Here is a 16059-nt window from a genome sequence, read left to right on the forward strand (position 1 = left end):
ATTTCTGCTGCGGAACCGGGAGCTCAGGGTTGGGGGGCCTGTGAGGGAGCAGCGGGGTGCTGGCAGGGGTCGACAACCCTAAAGGTGCCCCCTAGAGGAGCTGCTGTGAGAAGGATGCTCCATCCCTGCTGCGGCGGCAGGGCTGCGGGGAGGGGCCGTGGGGAGGGGCGGTGGCCGTGGCGGGAGGGGCACTGCGGCGCGGTGGGCGGGCCAGGGGCGGGGCGCGGGTGGGCTCTAAAAGTCGGTGCCCACTCGCTCGACACTGCCGCGGCAACCAGCACATCTCGGTGCTTCCTCTGCGGCAGCCGCACCTCGCGCAGTGCCGCAGCGCACGCCCGGGTGGCTGCTCGCTGCTTGCCGCGGCCGGCGCCGCCCTCGCAGGCTGTAGGCTGTGCCCGGCTGCCGGCCGGCCTGCCCTGCTGCGGGCGCTGCGGCGCGCGGTGCCCCGGACCCGTGTGCCGGGCGGCATGGGATAAGACGCGGCCATGGTACGCCGAGATCGCCTCCGCAGGTGGGTGCACGCGGCAGGCGCGAGGGGGTGTGGCTGGCTCCAAGCCGCCGTCCCGGAGAGGGTGCAGGCTAGCTGGTGGGGACTCTGTGTGTCCGTGCCATAGGTGTGACTAGAACTGCCAGACCGCGACTCCCGCAGTGGAGGGAAAACCCCCACCCGGGGTTTGTGTTGGGGGGAGACGCACCTGCCTGCCCTCTGAGCCCTGTCTGCCTACTTGGGAGGGGATGTCACTCCTGCACGCAGTAGGATATTGAGCTGGAGATCTCCCAGATTTGGTATTTCTGTACCCTGGTATTGCTCTGATGCGATTTAGGATTTTTAGACCCCAGCGTCGCCGTGGCGCAATTTAGGATTTTTAGACCTTGGCGTCACCCTGGCGCGACTTAGGATTTCTAGACCCTGGCGTCACCCTAGCGCGATTTAAGATTTCTAGATCTCGGTTTCGCCCTAGTGAGACTTAGGATTTCTAGACCGCGGCTTCGCCCAGGCGCGATTTAGGATTTCTAGACTGCGGCTTCGCCCTGGCGCGATTTAGGATTTCTAGACCGCGGCTTCACCCTGGCGCGATTTAGGATTTCTAGACTGCGGCATTGCCCTGGTACAATTTAGGATTTTTAGACTCCTTCTTCGCCCTGGCACAATTTGGGATTTTTAGACATCCGGCATCGCCCTGGCGTGATTTGGGATTTTTAGACCCCGGCATCGCCCTGGCGCGATTTGGGATTTTTAGACCCCGGCATCGCCCTGGCGCGATTTGGGATTTTTAGACCCCGGCATCGCCCTGGCGTGATTTAGGATTTCTAGACCTTGATACTGCTCAGATGCAATTTAGGATTTTTAGACCCGGCATTGCTCAGGCACGATTTAGAATTTCTAGACCCCAGTGACACCTTGGCGTGATTTAGGATTTTTAGACCCCGGCATTGTCCTGGCGTGATTTTGAATTTTTAGACCCCCGCATCATCTTGGCATGATTTAGAATTTCGAGGCCGTGGTATTGCTGTGGTGCGATTTAGGATTTCTAGACTCCGGTATCACTGTGGCGCGATTTAGGATTTGAAGACCGTGGTATTGCTGTGGCGTGAGTTAACTGCATAGGTATGACTAGAACTTGCAGTACCGTATCACCGAGGCGTAAGTATTTTACAGATTTCTGTAATGAGAAGCTAAGTGAGAATGATGATGTGATCAAACTGTCATAATGTTACACATGAATTGTTTGCATTGGTTTACAAAGTAGTTCACAGCTTCACCGCGATGCTGGAAGGTGGCAGGTTTGGTGGTATTAAATGTATTTTTTTCCTCTTTACAAGACGAAGAAATCAAGGCTCGGAAGGGTTGATTAATTTCCAGAAGGTTTGTTACCTGGGTTTGCTCAATTTATACTCTTGACTTGTGGCTCATCAAGTAATGGAGATTTTGGTCAAAAAATGATTAATCCCATTTGGCTACTGACTGCCAGATTGCTTCCCTACTAAAAATCCTAAAATGTCGTTAAGGGCATTTTTACCGAGTAATTAAACCAGAAAAAGGCTTCCTGAAAGGTTGCCTCTTTTCTTTCTTGGAGTAAAAAAGAAGGAAGGTATAGAGGGTAGGGGTGTCCAAGAGTGGAAAATGCACAGTCGTTGCCCCCGAGGCTCCTCCCCCCTCTCCCCCCTCCACCCCCCATCTCACCCTACCCCACCCCCCTCCACCTCACCCTACCCCACCCCCCTCCACCCCCCCACGCCCCTTTACCCCACCCCCCTGCACCCGACCCCCCTTGCAGGGAGCCTCCTTCTGCTTGTTCCTCTAGTAGCCCCTCCCTGGCTCTCTGCTGAGTCATTGCAGATATTCGTCCGCTGGAACCCCTGAATGAATGAGATGAGAAGCGGGGCGGGCGCTGGGGGGGTGGGGTGGGGTGGGAAGGAGTGATGAAATGTGAACGTGCAAATGTAGGAGCTGAAGTATGGGACAGATGATAGCTAATGATACACAAACCTGATACTTTTTGTCATCTCATTTTTCAAGTAGATACTGGATGTAGCCTGCTGCTATTGTGGGGTAAAAATGGTGATATGATGATGATTGGGGGCATTTTTGGGGAATCATTTATAATATTGAAAGATACAACCAAATCATTGGGTCTGTTTTCTGGACAGCTACTAAGGAGGAAGAAAAAAAAAAAAAGTGCCCTAGTGATGCCAAAAAAAAGAGAGGCGCTGCTCAGAGTCTTTAAGGCACGTGGTGATTTGGCCCCTGTGGGACCACAGCCTTACTTGTTTTAGAGTTTAAAAAAAAAAAAAAAGGTATTTTGTGAGCTGGATTAGTTTGTGATGGATAGGGATTGTGGCCAGATTACAGGCAAGATGGTGGAAGGGTGTGTATACACACAGAGCCTTTTCTGCCAGGGCTTTAACAGTTCATTTCCCTAATTTATAGCTCTATTTTTTTGACAACTCTTATTTTTATTTTAGAAGGTATTTCCATTCTGGTTATTTTAGAGAACTTCCATTCTACTGATAATTCTTTTCCTGGTGACTATTAGCAGTCATAAACTAGAAACAGAGGGAACTGTGTCTAATTCCTGTTTAGCACTCCTCCTTGTGAGTAGACTGACTTGGACCTTTGAAGTCCTGGGCATGAGAAGGTTGGCTGTGCAAACCAGTGCTTTCCTTCCAAAGACAAAAGCAATTTTCAGATGTTGCCTATGAGCTCTGCCTCATTTTTTTGAGGGGTGTGCAGGGTGGGGGTAGCAATCCTAAGAAATTAAATAAATGGGAGCTACCTCAAGAGTCTAAGAAAAGCAGAAATATAATCTGCTGCCCTGACCTCTCAAGAGATTAGATCTTTGGGTCATGACAAAGCTGCTTATGGTGGAATACACAGTGCACCTAGCTTCTTACTTTCGCAGACTGTTTACCTGGAGCAGTTTCTCAGCACAGATCCAGGGAGTAGTACCAAGTGGGGCTTCACTGGGGTCAGAGAGTTGATAAATATTAAAAAATCAAAAACAGCTCTCTGCTTAAGGATATGTGATGCTTTTTTAAACATTAGTAAAAAACTACATATATGTATCTCTCTATATATTTAACATTTTACTGGTGGGGGCTGGTGGGTGGGTGGTAGAGCTTTTAGAATAAATATGAAGGAAATCATTTTTTTCTTTGGGGAAGCTTTGATAAAAGCCAATGAAAAGGTGCACAATACTTAACTTCCTTTTACTTTACATAAAAACCTCTTCAGATTTTAGGAAAAGCACAGTGGCGGGGGGGGGGGGGGTGTTGCCGAGGGATTAAAGTGGGAAGGAGAGAGGGAAGATTACATATTAAAATAATATATTTTTTCCTTAAAATTAGAATGGTGAACAGATATGGCGATTGCAAAGCAGGGAGAGGTGTGCTTACATTCTTCTTGGTAAACTTTCTGCCATGGTTCATATGGAGGGCAAGGTAGTCACTGCATGGTACAGAAATTTCCCACCCCATCTTACCAATTTGGGGCTTGTAAAAGCATGCACAGCATCATCTGACTGCTTACCCCAGGTCTCTGATTTTCTTACAGGATGAGGGAGTGGTGGGTTCAGGTGGGGCTATTGGCTGTGCCCCTGCTGGCGGCCTATCTGCACATCCCCCCTCCCCAGCTTTCTCCTGCTCTTCACTCATGGAAATCGTCAGGCAAATTTTTCACCTACAAGGGACTGCGCATCTTTTACCAAGGTAAGAAGAGGACTGCTGGAGCACCCTCCATGTATAATAGGTTCCGTGGGTCCCACTGAGGTACTCATTTTGGGTCTGTTGTTGGTTTCTGTTGCCCCTCAGTCGGGGGCGGGGGGGGGGAATCCCTTTTTCTGTGTAGTGTGCTTGAAGGAATGGGTTAATTCCCCTCAATAACTCCATAGCAGGGAAACTCAAAGAAAACTGTTGGGGGTGGGGGCGATGGAATTGAGATTCTGATTTCTGTAGAACTGACTTTCCAGTGTAATTTTTCTTCATAGCCTCATTTGTACTGATACCACTTTTCTCTTTTGGGCGCCCCTAGTGTTCAGTAGATAGCCCTACCACTGGTTCTCTTTCCCTCCATCCCTGATTTCATTTTATTGTTTTCTGTAAAGATTATGTTATATGCATAACTAAATGTGATTTAAGCCTTATACCTTTGTATAGATTAATTTGCTAATGATAATTATTATGACTGCTACTTATCGTAATTACCATATGCTAGTCATTGAATTATGTTTTCAACCTTTGTTATTATCTTTAAGATTAAATATCTTTACAACAGTACTTGGAGATGGATGCCATTAACCCCATTTTATAGGTAAAGAAACTGAAACGAGATTGGAAAAGATATCTTTTGGGCGGGGGTCAAGAGCAATAACGAAAAATGTTTGTCATAAACCGTTTTTCATTATTGCTCCTGACCTCCTCTCATTTGCTATATTCAAACTAAGTAAGTATATACTTTTCTTTATATTGGTCATTTGGTTGTTTCTAGTTTTTCAATGTTTTAAATAGTTAATGTTGAAGGGAAATCTTCGTGTATATGTTTATTTTTTCCATATATTTTCAAACTATACTACTTGTAAGTGGAATGATTTTATTTGCATGGGTTCTCAAGAATAAGTATATTTTTAAATTGCTTCTAATTATTTTTGCAAACCTTATCAAATCTCATGCCACTGGCAGGATGTATGAATGTGTCACTTTTAATCTAATACTTTAAAAGCAAGGCATTTTACTGTTTAAATGTTTGGCTAATTTAAAAGATGTTTCTGCATTAAAAAAAGTTAATGTCAGTACTGCTTAATCCTTTATACTTGTTAGAATTGTTAATAGGTTGAGCATTATGCTTTTGACACTGGATTGGCTCTCCCCGGGGAGAAATAAAAGTGCTGGACAAACAAAACAAACTAAGGTGTCCATCAGGTTGAGGAAGAGTTGCTATATTTTAGAAAATGTTTGTGAGGCCCTTAATGATAAGGTACAAAGAATCTGTAGTGTTTATGTTGTGATTGTATACTTTTTTTTTTTTAAGATTTTATTTATTTATTTGACAGAGAGCGTGCACAAGTAGGGGGAACGGCAGGCAGAGGGAGAGGGAGAAGCAGGCTCCCCACTGAGCAAGGAGCCCGATGCGGGGCTCGATCCCAGGACCCTGGGATCATGACCTGAGCTGAAGGCAGACGCTTAATGACTGAGCCACCCAGGCGCCCCGTGATTGTATACTTTTAACTGTGCAAGTTTACTTTTACTGTGGAAAAACAATTTACATATTGATAATACAGAATAAAGGAAGAAATGGAGAAATACTTTAAAAAAATCTAGGTGAAATGAAGCAGACTGCCTTCCAGTATTTTCATATAAAGTGTGCTATTTACAAGTTTTTAATATATAAAAGAAAATAATCAAATGCCTGTTTTTACCTAAAGCAGTAAGCTTCCGTTTTAAAAAGGAATTTGTTATTTTTATTTCATTAATTTAGGCAGGGTTTCTTGTCCTTTATACCAGGTTACTTCGATTTTAATATTTCCAAGGTTATTTTTATAGGCAGTCAGCCTAACGGATTTCTTTCCTTCTTCCCAGACTCTGTGGGTGTGGTTGGAAGTCCTGAGATAGTTGTGCTTTTACATGGCTTTCCAACATCCAGCTATGATTGGTACAAGGTAATGAAATCAGATTTCTAGATCCTACTCTGTCTTTAAAAATCCAAAATCAAGGATTTTGTTGTCAGCACTGGAAGGTTCTTACGTATTTGAATTGCCTAGTAAAATAGGATTAAGTGTAGAACTGTTTCTCATTTACTGTAAGGGAGTAAAAACTCTGGTGATCTGGGAAGGATCATTGCCAAGTTAAAAATGCTGGAGTTTTCCCCTGAGTGGAGATTAGGAGTAAACCAAGAGGATCATCTGTGGGCCCGTGGTAGTTGCATGAGATTTTCCCTTTATCGAAGTCTGTTTGTTAAGCCAGGATGGGAATGAAATTCCTGTGCTGTAGGTCGGAGGAGAGGAGGTGCAGGATCACAAAAGCCGGATCATCTCTTTCTTTCTTGTAGATTTGGGAAGGTCTGACCCTGAGGTTTCACCGAGTGATCGCCCTTGATTTCTTGGGCTTTGGCTTCAGTGACAAACCAGTAAGCAGCATCTCGATGGGACCGGTGTTGGGTGGGGGAGGGGGTGGACGAGGCCAGACGGATCTGCGCTCCTGAGTTCCTCCGGTGTAGCTGGGCTTTCCTCTCCCTAGAGGCCGCACCACTACTCCATATTTGAGCAGGCCAGCATCGTGGAGGCGCTTCTGCGGCACCTGGGGCTCCAGAACCGCAGGCTCAACCTGTTGTCTCACGACTACGGGGACATTGTTGCTCAGGAGCTGCTCTATAGGTCAGTGAGGGCACAGACGCTTCTGTCCTAGTCCCGGGTCTCACTGGTGGAAGAGGCTGCGAAAGTAAATTGTTCCTGGGTTCCTTCTGGCCCTTTGCCCTCTTGGGAGTTTGTCTTCAGGTGCTGGGTTGGTGTATGTCCATTCAGTTAGATGTGTTTCCCTCGCCTGTTTCTAGGTTCAAGCAGAATCGATCCGGTCGGCTTACCATAAAGAGTCTCTGCCTGTCAAACGGAGGTAACTGCCGTGGTGGTGGGTGGAAAGGGAAGTGCAGCCTCGAAGGGCCACGGGTAGATGCTACCTCGACATCTAAGTGGTGATCTGACGAGACTGCAGGCAGACACATCTAAACCAGAGGCCCTTGGCCTTTTTGTGCCATGAACTGCTTTGGTGGTCTCATGAGATTTATTGACCCTTTCTCAGAAGAATGTTTTTAAATACGGAAAATAAAATGAATAGGATTATAAAAGAAACGGATTGTATCAACATACAGTTCATAAAAAGCTGTGTTGTAGTAATAAGTGCTTCTTTGTAAAAGCATCGCATAGCAAGGCTTATGGGAGGTCTAGCGAGCACTGTGCTGGGCAGTGAGGCGCGAAGTGACGTTTTGCACCCTGCAGCAGCCGCACTGGGGCATGCACGTAGCTGTGATGAAGCCACACGTACTGGGTACTCCTCTGGTTTGTTGCACAAACTTAATTGGTAGCAGTGCCAAGTTTCAGGTAGAAATTAGTGAACCTCTGATTAGACCTTTTGGAGGGGTTTCTTTTTCTTTGTGTGCCATGGAGCACAGCTTGTGAATCCGTGAATAATCCACATGTCCCCTGAATACCATAAGGGCAGATTGGGACAGGAGTCTATCCCTTTATCAGCAATGCTCAGGGCTTTCTCCCATTGACCCTTAGAAAAATGGAAAAGGAAAAACTCTCGTTCCCCCCCACCCCCCACTCCGTCCAGGGACCTACAGTCCCTGAAAAAAATCTGGTGGTTTCTTTTGTAGCCCAAACCGTTAACAATACTAGGTGCTCTGAGGGATGGTTAGAAAGGCCAAGGGGAGTCAGGGCTTAGTCATCAACATTATGGATGATCATGTACATTATCTTTCCCCTGTTTCTCTACTCTTACAATGGGGAAAGTAATCCCAGTGGGATAGAATTTGACCTGTTAAACACAGAATTCCTTGGAGAAGTAATTAGATGACAGAAGTAAGTCTTATTTGTAATCCTGTTCCTGGCAGTGATGGCCCCCAAAGGTGACAGTAAATAGGGACGATCGTCTCTGATAATAGACCTATTTGGCCTAAAGTTGTTGGTAAATGACTAACGTAAGTCTCTTTTTCTCCTATAGGTATATTTCCTGAGACTCACCGTCCTCTCCTTCTCCAAAAGGTTGGCTACTCCAGTCACAAGATCTTTAGTTTTTAAGATGTCTACCAACATAAATAACGCTAGGACCTATATAAGGGCCATACCTGCTATAATGGGCCATCGTGAAAATCCTCTCCTCAGGAATTTACATTTATAAAGTTAGTTTTTTCCTTCTTATGCTGATAAAGCAATGGAAGCGGCCTCTAGGTAGAGCCTCATTTCTGAGAGTAAGAGATCAACAAATATTTGGAGAAATAGAGCTATCTAGAGATTTGGATCATTAGTGTGACGGCTGAATAGATCAGATCCTAAAGTTGAATACATCAGTTAGAAGGCTTAGGGATTTAGTGAAGTGTAGAAATGTAATCTTAAAGGGAATTACAAATAGGTTTTGTCTTCCGTGAGATAATAGGTAGGCAAAACAAAAAACGAAAAGCCAATAAACATTTCGGTAGAAGGACATTTGACTAAGGTCCTTTTTTAGTTCCTAATATAAAACTTTTGTCCTGATTAGTGGTTTTCTTTCTCTAAAATCTTTACTTCTTTACCTACAGCTTCTCAAAGATGGAGGCATGTTGTCACCCATCCTCACTCGATTGATGAACTTTTTTGTATTCTCCCGAGGGTAAGTCATTGTCAAAGATTGATTTACTATAGCCTGGGAACAATGTAGTGAAAAGTTGCCATTAAAATTCTGGGCCAAATCCTAGGGTTTGATACTTTAAAACAAAGATGTTGGCCACCTGCCAGGGAAGTAGTAGAAGGAATTCATAAATCAGTTAAGGGTCAGACTTGCGTGACCTGTGAGGTTCCAGTCATATTTGACATTCTGGATTCTTCTCACGTGTGTCTTCCTGCTCTCTCGGGCTCTTTCAGTCTTACCCCAGTCTTTGGGCCGTACACCCGCCCCTCTGAGAGTGAGCTGTGGGACATGTGGGCAGGGATTCGCAACAACGACGGGAACTTAGTTATCGACAGGTAAGAAATAACACTTTGCTTTGGTTTCCAGAGCAGCTCTTTTTTGCGGGGGGGGGGGGGGGGTGTGGAGTGGGGAAAGGTCGAGGATTGCTTGTTTTGTTCCTTGCTGGCTTGTGCCCTCTCTCTCTGACCTGTGAGGCAAACCAAGAAGTCATGCACTGTTCTTTCTAAGAAGAAAGAAATTGAGAGTAGTGAGCCTTAAGCATAAGCCACGTGGCACACAAAGTTTAGATAAACAGCTGCAAATTCTAATGCTAATTCTGTTTCTAACTGGCCGGTTGACTTTGGCAAATCCTACTTTGGGCTTTTTGTGAATATTAAATGCCTCTAATTGTCTAATCATGGTTGTGAAAGGAGCCTAGTACATGTCTTTCTTTTTCATGTCTTTTCTGTAGCAACAGTGACTGAGAAGGAGAGCTTTCCGTCTTACACAAAGAATGCTCACGACTTGATCCAAATGAGAATGTAGCAGCTTTCGTTTTAGGATGCCTTTGCATACCTGTAACAATAAAGATTTCTTGTTCTACTCTTGCTGACTTCTCTGTCCTATAGTCTCTTACAGTACATCAACCAGAGGAAGAAGTTTAGAAGACGCTGGGTGGGAGCTCTTGCTTCTGTAACTATTCCCAGTGAGTATTTCTACCTTATGTCTTGATAGGACTGAGGGACTATGGGTCTCAAATAATTGCCAGATTTAGCAAATAAAAATACGAGACACCCAGCTAAATTTGAATTTCAGATGAATAGCAAATACTTTTTTAGAATAAGTATGTGCTTTGCAATATTTTGACGTATTTATACTTAAAAAAATCATTACTTATATGAAATTCAAATTTAACTGGGCATCTTTTATGTAATCTGGCAGCCCTGCTCTGCACATCTGGAAGAGCAGTGACGTGCGCTGTAGAGTGAAGCGTCTGAGACAGCGAGATGCTCCTGCAGGGGCAGCTGGTACCACTGTCAGCAGCAGGAGCGGGGCTGCCTTTTGCGCCGTGCGGCGTGTGGCTGCCACGTTACATGCTGAGTTGCCGGGACAGAAGGCGGTTTAGATGACTAATCGAGAGGCTGTAGGTGGTTTCTGCTCATTTGTCTCTTCAATCTTATAGATTTAAAAAGAAAAAAAATCAGTGCAGTGTCTCATACATAGTAGTGCTCCAGAAATTAGTGGTTGCTTTAAAATGTCAGCGGTCAGTTGTAACTGGAGAGAGACCTAAGTAATGACAGTATCCTGGATTTATAGGAAGAGAACATGGAGCGCGAGACTTAGTCCTTTTGGTTCAGGCACAGAGGAGCTGGAGGAGGGACTGAGTGTCTCTGTACAGGAGGACTGTCCCAAATGGACTGTTGGCTTATTCCCAGAAGTTCCTTATAACCTACTTAGTGAAAGAAGCTAGGTTTTCTAGCATAAATCAGTGGGACTACATCAAACTGAAAAAGCTCTGTACAGCAAAAGAAACCATCAACACATGGGAAAAATATTTGCAAACCATCTATCTGATAAGGAGTTAATATCCAAAATATATAAAGAATTCATACACTCCACAAAAAAAAACGAAGCCAGTTAAAAACTGGGCAAAGGACATGAATAGATATTTCTGCAAAGAAGATACAGGAAAGGCCAACTAGGTACATGAAAGGAGTTCAACATCACTGGTCCTTAGGGAAATGCAAATTAAAACCACAATGAGATATCACCTTACACATGTTAGCATGGCCATCATCAGAAAGACAAGAGATAAGTGTTGGTGTGGATGTGGAGGAAAGGGAACCCTTGTGCACTGGGGGTGGGATTGTAAATGGGTATGGCCACAGTGGAAAATAGTATGGAGGAGTCTCAAAAAATTAAAAATAGAACAACCATATGACCCAGCGACTCCACCTCTGGGAATATATCCAAAGGAAATGAAAACACTAATTTGAAAAGATGTCTGCACCCCCTTGTTCGTAGCAGCATTGTTTACAACAGCCAAGACATGGAAACAGCCATCAATCAATGAACGGATAAAGCAGCTGTGAGATGCACACACACACACTGCAGTGGAGTATTATTCAGCCATAAAATGGCAGTCTTACCATTGGTGACCATATGGATGGACCCACAAGGCGTTATACTAAGTGAGATAAGTCAGAGAGAAAGAAAATACTGAATGATCTCACTTCTGTGTGGGATCTGAAAAACCCCACCAAACTCAGAGGAAAAGACATTAGATTTGTGGTTACCAGAGGTGTGGGGAGGGGAAACTGGAGGAAGGTAGTCAAAATATACAGACCTGCACTTACAGGTCCTAGGGATGTGATGTACAACATGGCCACTACAGCTAACAAAGTTGTTGAGAGAGTAGATCCTAAGAGTTGTCATCACAAGGAGAATTTTTTTTCTTTTTATTGTGTGGTAATCATTTCAAATATACATAAACCAAACCGTCATACTGTATGTTTTAAACTTACATATAGTGATATATGGCAATTATTTCTCAATAAGACTGGGAAAAAAAACTTTTTTTTTTTGAGGGAGGAGGATAGATGTGAGAGCTTTAGTAATTCGTTCCTCTTCTCTTTCCTAGTCCATTTTATCTATGGGCCGTTGGATCCCGTAAATCCCTCTCCAGAGTTTTTGGACCTGTACAGGTGAGTCTCCCGCAGGGGCCTTTGTTTTGTTCCTCATGGTGACAGCGGTGAACAGGATAGCCACTGTCTCTGCCCTCGCTGGCAGTTCATCCAGGAAACATATTAGAAAAGGATGAATTGGGGAATCTTCTTTTCAGAAATGTAAAGATGAAAAAATGCAGTTATCCGTTGTCTTGATTTAGACAGCCTATTTTCACTGTCATGGTTACTACATATTCCTAGGTGTACAGGTAAGAAAAAGCTATCATGTGAACCACGGAGTGAAATACATCTATTTTAAGAAATGTTTGCTTTAGTCTGATCATAAAGCTAAGTCCTCCACCTCAGCTGAGCAGACGAGTGCACTGTGGGAAAGTGCCTTCTCATCGGTTATTTTCTCTAGGTACTTACTCAGAAGGTGTTGGAATATGAAATCTTGACTATGTCACATAAGACTGTCCCATACCTTCACGTGGCCTAGCAGAAACAACCCAGTAGTAAATAGTGTGCATTTAATTTTAAACAAAATGCCCTCCCCTCATCCGCTCCCAGGGTTAAGGAAGGTCTGTTGTTATCTTTACTTGGATAGCGAGTTGCTGAGTGGCCCACTTGTTTGATGCCTCATGCTTCTCTAAGGAGCTGGAAGTCATCCTGCTTGGGCAGGTGCTGTAAAGTGTTATATGCTCAGGTTGTTGTCTGTTGGATTATGAACATTGAAGAACTAGTCTGTTTATGTCGTAAATGGAATTGGCAAGTTTATCTGCCTAAGATACAATTCCAAAGTAGAAGGTGAATAAGCTCTTTGTTGGTTCCTTCCAGTGTGGTATGTCCACAAGAGCCTTAACCGGGGCTGCCCACTGGCTTGCATCCGTCCCCTCCCTCCAGCCTTAAGTTCACCTACGTGCTGTTCTCTTCCACTAGGAAAACGCTGCCGCGGTCCACAGTGTCGATTCTGGATGACCACATTAGCCACTATCCACAGCTAGAGGATCCCATGGGCTTCTTGAATGCATATATGGGCTTCATCAACTCCTTCTGAGCTGGAAAGAGTAGCTTCCCTGTATTACCTCCCCTACTCCCTTATCTGTTGTGTATTCCACTTAGGAAGAAATGCCCAAAAGAGGTCCTGGCCACCAAACACTATTCTCTCACAAAAGTCCACCTGACGCACATTGGTGATCAGCATATAGTAAAAAGCCCGCAGAAGCTCCGGTTAAGGATGGCCCTAACAAACAGTCCACCTCCCATTCTTCTCACATCTGAGCAAGTTTATGGACTTGCCTTTGCGCTATTAGGAATTTCTTAAAAGTCTTAACACTTCTATGGACTTTTCTGAAATACCTAGAAATGCTCATTTCTGGCCCATCCTTGACTGGAGTCCTAAAGTAAAGAATGAGGAGAGGGTGTCTCCTGACCTGTCCTTGAGTGGCTTTAAGGGCACATGCGTTTTTAAGTTCTCTAAAAAACACAGCTTCAAGTGAGAGTGAGTCTCCCTTGTCATAACTTGGGATTTCGTTTCATGAGCTGCTTTTAATTATAAACATTTTGTTAAAATAGGTTTTGGTTTGAATAATGCAGTATTTTAAGTATACTTTAAGACTATGATTTACCTACATGTATTATATGTATTTTCTAAGGATACTAAACCAGCAGATACTCTGGCAGAGTAGTGAACCTTATTAAACAGGTTTAATTTCTGAATACATTGAATTAAATTCAGACTATTTACAGAAGTTCCTAAAAATCACAGGATACTAAGGACCAGTAGCATCCGTGCCAGAGATTTACTGTTATTAGCTAACTCTGACAGCGAGTAACAGTCTGACTCTTCATACCTCAGTGCTTCGAGGCATGTCCCTCCTGAGCTGGAGGGGAGGGGATCGTTGTATAGTCCAGGTTACCGGACCGAGTGTACAGAGATTCCTTTTCTGATGACTGATTAACTTAACTTCTCATTGGTTGTCTCAGAGAGACATCCTCTTGTAGCTCAGTAATTCCTGTACTTGACAGACAGGAAAGTTCCAGAAACTTTATGAACAAATTCTGAAAGACCTATGAGCAAATGGTGCTGAAATTTTTTTTAAGCCACAGCTTCACTGTCTTAGTCGAAACAGGAGGATTAAGTGATTATTTTAAATTTTTTTTTTTTATTAGCAACTTCAAGTATAACAACTGAAACTGGAATAAGTGTTTATTTTCTATTAATAAAAATGAATTTTGACAAAAGTGGACTCTGGCTTCCCCTCCCCCACCACCCCTCTGGGATAAAAGCTTTCCAACATTGTCAGGAGCTTTCAGACACACATTAAATTAAAGACTATAATGAGGTTAAGCAGCTGGGGTAGAGGATAGTATTTGATTTGCAAGATCACCCAAAGCTGTACTATCATACCAAAGTTGACCAAGTGTAATAAAAAAAAAAAAAATTTACATGCACAAGGACAGATATTTGCTTGATCTGCTGGCTCAGGGCCAAATATTTAATTTGCTTCTCCAAAGACATTAATCTTTAAAAGTATGATTCTGGGAAATTCATGCCACCAGCCTAAAAGCCCACTGACAGTGAAGTGTGCATCGACTTCATCTTGCCCAGTAAACATTTATCCAACAGAAGCTAAGATAACATCTACAGGTGTTCCCTCTTGGCTTCTGACAGTCACCTGCATGGTCACTCCATCTGCTAAGGCCAGCCTGGACCTCACCAATAAGTCATAGCCGCCTCTGTATACACCTGAGAGAGAAAAGCAAGGAAAACTAGATTGAGAACTCAAAACAGGCTCTGAATAATGAAATATGTCATGCTCTGCCTGCATTTCCTTTCTATTATTTTAGTTTAGCTTGTCTAGAGATCTGTGTCTATGGTGAGAATTGAATCCTGTGTACAAACTTTAGTAATCTTTTGTATAGCCGTGATACCAGGCACATAGAAGGTATTCAGTAGTACTGATCTGGAGCACTCAGAGGCAGGTGGCATTGGTATCTGCGGGAGAGACTTAAGGGTTTTAGGCCGAATTCACCTCTTCAAAAAACAGCCTAAGGATAGCCTGCAAATAATTAAACAGCTAAAACAAATTATTCACATTGACAGGGCTGCAGATTGTGACTCCTATGACGGGATAACAGACAGGAGCAGGGCCTGTGCACACCCCTTCCTATTTTGCAACCAAACAAAGGGGAAATGGGATGGCGGTTTCTTACCTGCCAGATAGAGGGAATGGGAATTCTTGTTCTCCGGTACTTTGTCCGACCTCTCACATGGCTGCATGCCCAGAAAGGTGGTGATGTTGTTGACAGCTTCTGTGTTGAGAAGACAGATGCAACCGTATCAGGGAAGCTCAGCCTAGGGGTCTGCCTCCGTCCCAGCAGGTGCTGAGGAGGGAAGCCACCAGACTAGAACCTGGTTGACTCAATTAGATGATGAAGACAGGATCCTGGCCTTTTCAGCAAAATAGTTTATGAGATATTTAAAGAAAAGAGATACTCTGGAATAATAAATATGCGCATTAGGTTTTATCCTGCAATACACCGATAGCAAAATTGTTCTCACCTTCGAGAGTTTTGGTAGAACTGAGGGCAAAGGTCTCCTCTTTCTCAAAGGTGTCTCCCACCTCTTCCCAGGCAGCAGCAAAATTAGGCTTCAGTACTTTCTGAATGTGGTCAGACACGGTCACTTCGAGGTCTTCCAGCTAGTAGGTAACAAGCAGGGGTCAGTAAAGGCGAGTCCTTCAGTACACCACAAGGACAGAAGGGACCGGTTAGAATGGTTTTATCATCTGGTGTTCTGTCCTTTGCAGGAGCCTAGGACAAACTTTACCACCAAAGTAGTTTAAGTTCTGTGGTCTAGGTAAATCTAATGATGTAGGCCTTAGCAAAGGAAAGCAAGAAAACAGGACATGTGGCAAGAGCTGTATTCAGATCGACACCTATCACCCTGGGGTATAGCAGTCACGCTGCCATACCTAACCTTCGTGTTCAGGCCAGTCAGGGCCTTTGTACGTCACATTCACTCACAGCCTGATACTCGTTAAACTTTTCCCTGCATTTTGTGAAGGCTTTTTCAGTCCATGATGTGACTACATTAGAAGCAAACTAAACGCTGCTAAATAAAAACAGAAAAAACCCAATACTTCAAATAAAACTCATTGATCTCCATGAAAATCATGTAATTGTTTGATCTCTTAATTATCCCTATTATAAAGACCTCAAAAAGTGAGTTTTGTTTTAATCAGTCATTAAGTGG

At 43.9% G+C, this 16059-nt stretch overlaps 2 protein-coding genes across 6 annotated transcripts in view; one reads left to right on the top strand and one right to left on the bottom strand.

Moving 5' to 3' along the window:
• Positions 1 to 248: 248 nt before the first annotated feature.
• Positions 249 to 15977, top strand: MEST (mesoderm specific transcript). Of its 4 annotated transcripts, none has more exons than XR_004912841.2 (13): positions 249 to 511; positions 3850 to 3942; positions 4055 to 4209; positions 6076 to 6155; positions 6545 to 6622; positions 6733 to 6869; positions 7046 to 7104; positions 8215 to 8255; positions 8789 to 8859; positions 9111 to 9212; positions 9765 to 9841; positions 10078 to 10279; positions 11777 to 11840. XR_004912841.2 is itself a non-coding variant. In XM_078059568.1 (13 exons), exons 1-13 carry the CDS (start codon positions 486 to 488, stop codon positions 12856 to 12858), a joined length of 1101 nt encoding a protein of 366 aa, XP_077915694.1. In that variant the 5' UTR covers positions 249 to 485; the 3' UTR covers positions 12859 to 15977. The 4 variants fall into 4 exon arrangements, 3 of the variants coding, with proteins under 3 accessions (XP_077915694.1, XP_035934191.1, XP_035934200.1); XM_078059568.1 differs by lacking the exon at positions 10078 to 10279 and adding an exon at positions 12741 to 15977; XM_036078298.2 differs by lacking the exons at positions 3850 to 3942; positions 10078 to 10279 and adding an exon at positions 12741 to 15977.
• The window catches only part of COPG2 (coat protein complex I subunit gamma 2), a 118107-nt gene continuing 116315 nt past the window's right edge, over positions 14268 to 16059 (bottom strand). For both annotated transcript variants that reach the window (XM_036078268.2, XM_078059567.1), the window contains exons 22-24: positions 15367 to 15505; positions 15018 to 15116; positions 14268 to 14550 (exon numbers count right to left, since the gene is read on the bottom strand). In XM_036078268.2, the coding sequence (XP_035934161.1) occupies positions 14420 to 14550; positions 15018 to 15116; positions 15367 to 15505 (369 nt within the window). In that variant the 3' untranslated portion in view covers positions 14268 to 14419. The remainder of the gene's footprint in view (positions 14551 to 15017; positions 15117 to 15366; positions 15506 to 16059) is intronic.

The sequence above is a fragment of the Halichoerus grypus genome, chromosome 12, assembly GCF_964656455.1.
Source record: "Halichoerus grypus chromosome 12, mHalGry1.hap1.1, whole genome shotgun sequence".
Classification (NCBI taxonomy): Eukaryota; Metazoa; Chordata; class Mammalia; order Carnivora; family Phocidae; genus Halichoerus; species Halichoerus grypus.

Coding starts and splice junctions, on each gene's coding strand:
- MEST (XM_078059568.1), top strand. CDS start 486: ATGGTACGCCGAGATCGCCTCCGCAG. Junction 512..3,849: donor CGCCGAGATCGCCTCCGCAG/GTGGGTGCACGC, acceptor CCTTAAAATTAG/AATGGTGAACAGATATGGCG. Junction 6,870..7,045: donor GCTCAGGAGCTGCTCTATAG/GTCAGTGAGGGC, acceptor GCCTGTTTCTAG/GTTCAAGCAGAATCGATCCG.